This window comes from Mauremys mutica, chromosome 8, assembly GCF_020497125.1.
Source record: "Mauremys mutica isolate MM-2020 ecotype Southern chromosome 8, ASM2049712v1, whole genome shotgun sequence".
Classification (NCBI taxonomy): Eukaryota; Metazoa; Chordata; order Testudines; family Geoemydidae; genus Mauremys; species Mauremys mutica.
In genome coordinates, this window is record NC_059079.1 from 805,036 (window position 1) to 812,223 (window position 7,188).

At 55.7% G+C, this 7,188-nt stretch overlaps 1 protein-coding gene across 1 annotated transcript in view; it reads left to right on the plus strand.

Moving 5' to 3' along the window:
• LOC123375762 (collagen alpha-1(I) chain-like) overlaps nt 1–777 on the plus strand; it is a 112,407-nt gene extending 111,630 nt beyond the window's left edge. The window contains exon 9 of the mRNA XM_045027005.1: nt 497–777. Within this exon, the coding sequence (XP_044882940.1) occupies nt 497–777 (281 nt within the window). The remainder of the gene's footprint in view (nt 1–496) is intronic.
• Nucleotides 778–7,188: the final 6,411 nt, after the last annotated feature.

Here is a 7,188-nt window from a genome sequence, read left to right on the forward strand (position 1 = left end):
GGCAGGGCGATGAGGGGCAGGGAAGGCGCACGAGGACGTGGCAGGGTGGCGTGGGGCAGGGAAGGAGCACGAGGGTGTGGCAGGGCGACGTGGGGCAGGGAAGGCACACGAGGGCGGGGCAGGGCGACAAGGGGCAGGGAAGGAGCACGAGGACGTGGCAGGGTGACGTGGGGCAGGGAAGGCGCACGAGGACATGGCAGGGCGACGAGGGGCAGGGAAGGCAGACAAGGGCGGGGCAGGGTGACGTGGGGCAGGGAAGGCGCACGCAAGAACCTCCTGAGCTCGCTGCAGTGAGCTGGGAGGGGCCTATCACCACACACCCCTTCCCTCTCCTGGCACCTTATGGCCCTGGCTGGAGGGAGTCTCGGGGATTTACTCACCCATATCACTGCAGGGCGCAGCATAGCCCCCACCCCCCACCCCCGTTACCCAGGGGGGTCTGTCTTAACATATCCCCCAGTCAGACGACGCTCCCTCTCCCATCCACTCGCCTCAGCTCTGTGGGGAGCACTGTGGGCTCCAGGCCCCACTAACCCAATTGCTGACAGTGCCGCCTCTAATGGGGACGGCCCACTGTCCCCTGCCTGCGTGCGACACGGGCTGCCCCCTGCCTGGGGCCAGGTGCCCATCGTAACATGGCACCCGAGAAAGGATGTCAACGGCTGGACTCTGCCAGGCACTCGCCTGTGGCACGAGGACGAACGCTGCTCCCACCACCGCAGCTTCGCTGCCCGGCCCTTAACTGACTGTCCCATTACTGAGCAGGGCCGGCGCTAGCCTTTTTGCCGCCCCAAACAAAAAAAAAACCCTGTGCGGCGGCCGGAACAGCAAACGGGGGGTGGGGGTGGGGGTCAGGAAACCAACCTGCCGCCCGGCTGGAGCAGCAAAGGGGGGGGGGCAGGAATTCCAGGAAACCTGCCAGCCGGTTGGAGCAACGAAGGGGGGGAGGGGCATGAAACAAACCACCCGACCGGCCAGAGCGGCAAAGGGAAGAAAAACAAAAAACCCAAAAGAAATAAAAATCCCTGCGGGGCGGCGGGAGCGCGGGTGCAGGGGGACTCCCAGCCCCGCAGCCCCCGGGCAGCAGTGTGCACACCCCAGCTAGCGGGGGGGAGGGGGACTCTCAGCCCCGCAGCCCCCGGGCAGCGGTGTGCACACCCCAGCTAGCGCGGGTGCAGGGGGACTCCCAGCCCAGCCCCGCAGCCCCCGCAGGTTCCCCTCTGGTACGGGGATAACGATCCCGACCCATCTCCCGGGGCCAGCGGGGTTGATGACGACGCTCGTTTCGATTGTGAGCTCTCTGGGGCCGGGACCACGTCTGGGTCTGTGCAGCCCCCAGCCCCCCGGGCACCCCGCCACGTCAGCGTTGCCAGGAGCCAGCCTGGGGGCCAGCCTGCGGGTGCCGTGCAGACACCAACCAAGCGCACTGGAGGCAGTGGGAGCAGGTCCCACAGCAGAGGGAGAAGAGGGGAGTTTATGACGCACCAGCCAACGAGGTTCCTGTGATTCACACGCTGCTCTGGATGGAGCCTCCTTTGGGGTCTTGCCAGCAAATGCAGGGGCTGGGAGTGCGGCAGGAGATGTCAGCCCTGGGCAGCTGCTGGCCTGGCCCTGGGTGCAGGGCCGCTTTGCAGGCCACACAGACTGGGACGGAGCAGCAGCAGCTCCAGCCAGCACAGCGTCTGCAGGGGAAGGCACAGGAAAGACTCTGCCCTGGACTGCACACGGGGAGCTCCCAGGGACAGCTCACAAGTCAGGCATGGGCCCCCGGGAGCCAGGGGGGGCAGAATCGAGCCTGGGGTCACACAGGTGTGTCTCGCATGTCAAACCTGGCTGCACCAGCCTTGCCACAGTACACGGTTGGGGGCATCTGTCGCAGGGAACCCCCAAACTGGGATCCCAGCCCGGGCACCAAGGCGAACACCAGATTCCCCAGGACAGTGCCAGGAGCGCGCAGCGACACATGGAGCAGGGCCTTGGCGTAACACTGCAGCCCTAAGGCAACAACGCCAGCAGCACAGCGCCCCCCCAGTGCTGCACTGAAGCACCAGGGTCAGCAACAACTCTGGGAGGAGAGCGCCCCCTACTGAGCCCACCACCCCACTCCCTGCAGGGCCGTGCCCCCTCGCGCTGCACTGGGGCATGGGGTGAGCACCCCTCGTCACTCACCAGTGCTTACTCCTGTCCTCTCTTCCGAGAGGAAGCCCAGCCGCCCTCTGGGTCTGCAGCAGTTTCAAGAGCTGAAATTTTGTGCTAAACCCACAGTCACCCCCTTAGCACTTACCTCCTGTCACTCCTGGCCTCGCAACTCAGCTTCTGCCAGGCCAGCCACACCGCCAGGCCTGGGTGTAGCTGGGTTGTTCCTGGCCAAATGGATTCTAGTTATCAAAATGGAGAAATCACTGAAAATAACAAGCCCTTTGCCCGTGTTGCGGGCTTCATGCGCTCAAAGCCCTGCATGCACATTCACAGAACCACAGAATATCAGGGTTGGAAGGGACCTCAGGAGGTATCTAGTCCAACCCCCTGCTCAAAGCAGGACCAAACCCAACTAAATCATCCCAGCCAGGGCTTTGTCAAGCCTGACCTTAAAAACCTCTAAGGAAGGAGATTCCACCACCTCCCTAGGGAACCCATTCCAGTGCTTCACCACCCTCCTAGGGAAATAGTGTTTCCTAATGTCCAACCTAGACCTCCCCCACTAATGAACCGCATGAAACCTGCCTGAGCCAAGCTTCCTACCCTTTCCCAGGTCTGGGCACCGTGGGGGCGCGGCTCCCGGCCAGACTGTGTCTAATCATTTCCCGCCCAGCAAGTTTATAAGCCACTGTTCTCTCCACTCCATGGCTGCATCGTCCCTGGATTGTGTTTGGCCTAAGTTCCCTCTAAGTTGCCTATTAAGGCCCAGCGACAAACCTGCCACGGCCAGGGGATAGGCACCCCTCCCCCGGCCCCACCCCAGCCCCACCCCAGACCTATGGCAGTGGGGAGAGGCACCTCTTCCCCCCAGCCCAGGTACTGCTGTGGGGAGAGAGAGCTGGGGGGAGTCCTCTCTCCCTGCCGTAGCTCTGGGGCAGCCTGCACTCCAACCCCCTCATCCCCAGTCCCACCCCACAGCCGGAGCCCTCACCCCCCAACCCCAACACAGAGCTCCTCATCCCCAGCCCCACCCCACAGCCCACACCCCCAGATGGAGCCCTCACCGCCCCAATACCCCAACCCTCTGCTCCAGCCCTGATCCCCCTCCCACACTCCGAACCCCTCGGCCCCACCCCGCCACACATCACCTCCATACTGGTGCACATAACAAAATTCATTCCGCATGTGGGTGGGAAATAGGGTGCCCAGACAGCAAGTGTGAAAAATTGGGACGGGGTGGGGGGTAATAGGAGCCTATATATGAAAAAGCCCCAAATATCAGGACTGTCCCTATAAATTCAGGACATCTGGTCACTCTAGTGGGAAAAATGAGGGGGACGCTGTTTGGCACCCCACCTTTTGTGTTAATGGAGATGAGCGCTGGGGGCCACAGGGTCTAACTGAACCCAATCACTGTAACATTAAATAGTGTCAGGCCCGGCTGAGACCTCAGCTGTGCAAAACACACCGGAAACCAGCCTTTTCCTACCGGTACTGCAAGGGGGGAGTTTAAGCACCACAGAAAGGTGGAGTATTGAGTGCGGCTGTCAGTGTGACAATGTCCCTGGGTCCCAGTCCCTGCAGCTGGAGACAGTTTTCAGAAGGAAAACCCCCTTGTTGGACAGCCTGTTAGCGGGTACGAAAGACGGGATCTCTGGTCTTTTGGGCCAAGAGAAGAGGTTAGTGGAGCTGGGCTGGAGCTGCTGCTGCTGCTGCAGCTGGATCCCGTTTCCTAGCCGACAAAACCAGACGAACACACACGACGGGGGAGGGAAAAGAGCAGCAGAGCGAGGCTGCAGCTTCTGTCCCTGGGGTGTCCCTCACTTGCCACCTCCCTGCTGGAGAAACCCTGGCCCAGCCCACGGCTGGTCGGATCAGCCACTCCGAGACCTGACAAACTCGTACCAGCGCCGGGCTGTTCAGGGCGCTGCTTTTAGCTGCCTCGGGCTGGCTGCAGGCTCACAGCCGTGCTGCACAATACGCCAGGCTCTTGTTAGACAGAAGGCAAAGGAGAGGGGGTAGGAAAGAGAAGAACTAACGTGGAGAAGGAAAAGGACACACCAGGTTGGGGGGCGGGGCAGTGTGACAGTCTCCTGTCCCAGGTGGTGGCTGGGATTCAGCTGGAGCCAGGGAGGCAGCACTGTGATCTGGGTCCTTCTCTCCCGCTCAGTCTGGCCAGGTCAGGCCAGCTCTAAGTATCAGGGGGATGAAGGCCCAGGGTACCAGGAGATGGGGGTGGCATCCAGGATGGTGCAGCTTGCTTCAGTAGCCAATTTTTCTCCCCAAAGTCTCTTTCTTTAAGGATCCAAAAGGCAGTGATGGGAGGAACAGCCCATGGCCTCATTATTTTATCCACCTATTAGGCCTAGTTTCTGAGAAACCAATTTTGGTCCATTGATTTCTGATCCCACCCTGTTCTTGTTCACCAGGCGTGATCTTAACACAGTCCTCGAGTTCTATCCGGAGGCCCTTTTGTTGGGACTAATTCAGCGCGTCTGCCTTTGGCACCTTGTCCCACCAACACTGGTTGTTATCAGTTATTGTGACATCTTAGCAATTTACATTCACATTTGACAGTTGAGCTCACAATTAGGGGAAATTTGTACGCCCAATTATTACAACACACCTTCCTGCGCCCTGTGGGATCTGCACGCATTTCAGTGACATCTCTCTCTTGCCATTCACCGCTAGTGAATCAATCAGTCCCTTCGCCGCCGACTTTATCTGAACACATTTAATGGCAGTGACTCATCTCGCCAAACACAGAATGCTTAGCCGTGGGCTTTGGTTCCTTTCTATTTTGATTGTTGGTTGAATTACTAGTGAATATTTTATCTCCAGGATTGTGAAACTGTCACATTTCGATTATCATTATATATGCATTTCTGGGAATCTTTTGCAAGCTTCAGAGCACACTTCAGAACTATAAACCACTTATGTATAGGGATCACTTCACTTCACCCACCACTGAAATGCAGCTGCTTCTGGAGTAGGATGCAGTAGCTGCTTAACAATGCTACGCAGGACTGTGGGGGCAGAGGGACAGGAATTCTGCTAAAGGATGAGTAAATTGCAGTTACTCAGATAACAAATTCTGCTGCCCCTCATCTTGCAAAACAAGGGAAACAGGAAGGCAAGGGGTAAATGGCAGGTTCCCAAGGGTAGTCAAGCCAAACAGAAATCCTTCAAAGTGGAAATCGAACCGCGGCAAAGCCAATACACAGGAGCAGAACTCACAACAGGTAATAAGGAAGAGGAAAATCAGAATGGCCAAAATGGAATTCGAAGAACCAATATCTAACAGTGTAAAAACGAAAGTTTCTTTAGGTCTATCAGAATCAGAAAGCCTGGGAAAGAACTGGTGGGTCCACTGGATCACCATGGGTTAAATATCAGAGGGGTAGCCATGTTAGTCTGGATCTGTAAAAGCAGCAAAGAGTCCTGTGGCACCTTATAGACTAACAGATGTATTGGAGCATGAGCTTTCGTGGGTGAATACACACTTCGTCAGATGCATGAGTTAAAGGAGCAGTAAAGGAAGTGCTGGACATTGCTGAGAAGCTAAATAATTTCTTTGCTTCAATCTTCAACACCAAGGATGTTGGGGAGATCTGACCCCACACTTGCTGTATTCTGCGACCAATGCGGAGGTTCTCTCAGAGACTGAGATGCAAGAAGTAGGAGTTCTGGAGCAAATTGATCATTTAAAAACCAGTCCCCAGGCCCATATGGTCTAAATCAAGGAGTTTGTGAAGGAGTTTAAATATGAAGTAGCTGATCTGCTAACAAAACTCTGCAATCTCTCATTAAAACCAGACACTGTTCCGGAGGACTAGAGGGCTGCAAATGTCGTACCTGTATTTTAAAAAAGGGTCTCAGGGTGATCTGGAGAATTATAGACCAGTACACCTTACATCTGGATCTGACAAATTGGTAGAAACAATAATTGAAAACAGAATAGCAACACCTGGAAGATCATGATCTGGCAAGGTCTAGCCAGCATGGATTCTGCAAAGGAAACTTGTGTCTCTCGAATCACTTGGAATTCTTTAAATGTGTCAGTAACATAGTGGATAGAGGAAAAGTGGCTGACATGCTTTATTTAAGTTCCAAAAGGCCTTTCACCGGGCCCCGCACAAGAGGCTACTAAGGAAGCCAAGTCGTCACTGGGTGAGATGCAAAGTACTGTCATGGATCAAAAATTGGCTAAAGAGACAGGAAACAGCATAGGAGCAAATGGTCAATTCTCCTCCCAGCAGAAGGCGAACAGCAGGGCCGCAAGGCTCAGTACCAGGTCCCGTGCTGTTTGATATGTTTATTAATGATCTGGAAAGGGGAGCAAAATCTGCAGCTGACACAGAGTTATTTAGATTAATCAGGACCAGAGAGGACTGGGAGAACTTCAGAGAGAGCTGAACAAGCCGGGTGAATGGGCAACGATAGCAAATGGAATCCAACAGCAAATCAAAGAAATGCACGAATAAGAGGGGCCATGATAAAGCCTATAAAAAAAATGCATGTTCTAGAGACGAGCAATCAGGAACTATTTTTTTCTGGTCTCACAACACACAAATAGGGGGACATTCAATGAGATTAAAGGGGGAAACTGAAAACCAATACAAGGAAATCGTTTTTCCCACAATGAGTATTTAGCTGGTGGAACTCATGGCCACAGGAAATTGTCGAAGTCAAGACCTTAGTAAGATTCAAAAGGGGGTTGGATATTTCTATGGCAAGACTATCTCCAGGGGTATCAATATTAATGGTAACAGATTTTGCGCAGGGATAGTAAAGCTGCTGCTGTGGGGCTTAACCCATCTCTGGCTATTAGGGACCAGGAGGAGAACGAATATGGGGAGCAGATTACAGGGGCGGCTCCAGGCCCCAGCACGCCAAGCACATGCTTGAGGCGGCAAGCCGCGGGGGGCGCTCTGCCGGCCCCGTGAGGGCGGCAGGCAGGCTGCCTTCCACGGCTTGCCTGCGGAGGGTCCGCTGGTCCCGCGGCTTCGGTGGACCTCCCGCAGGCAAACCACCGGAGGCAGCCTGACT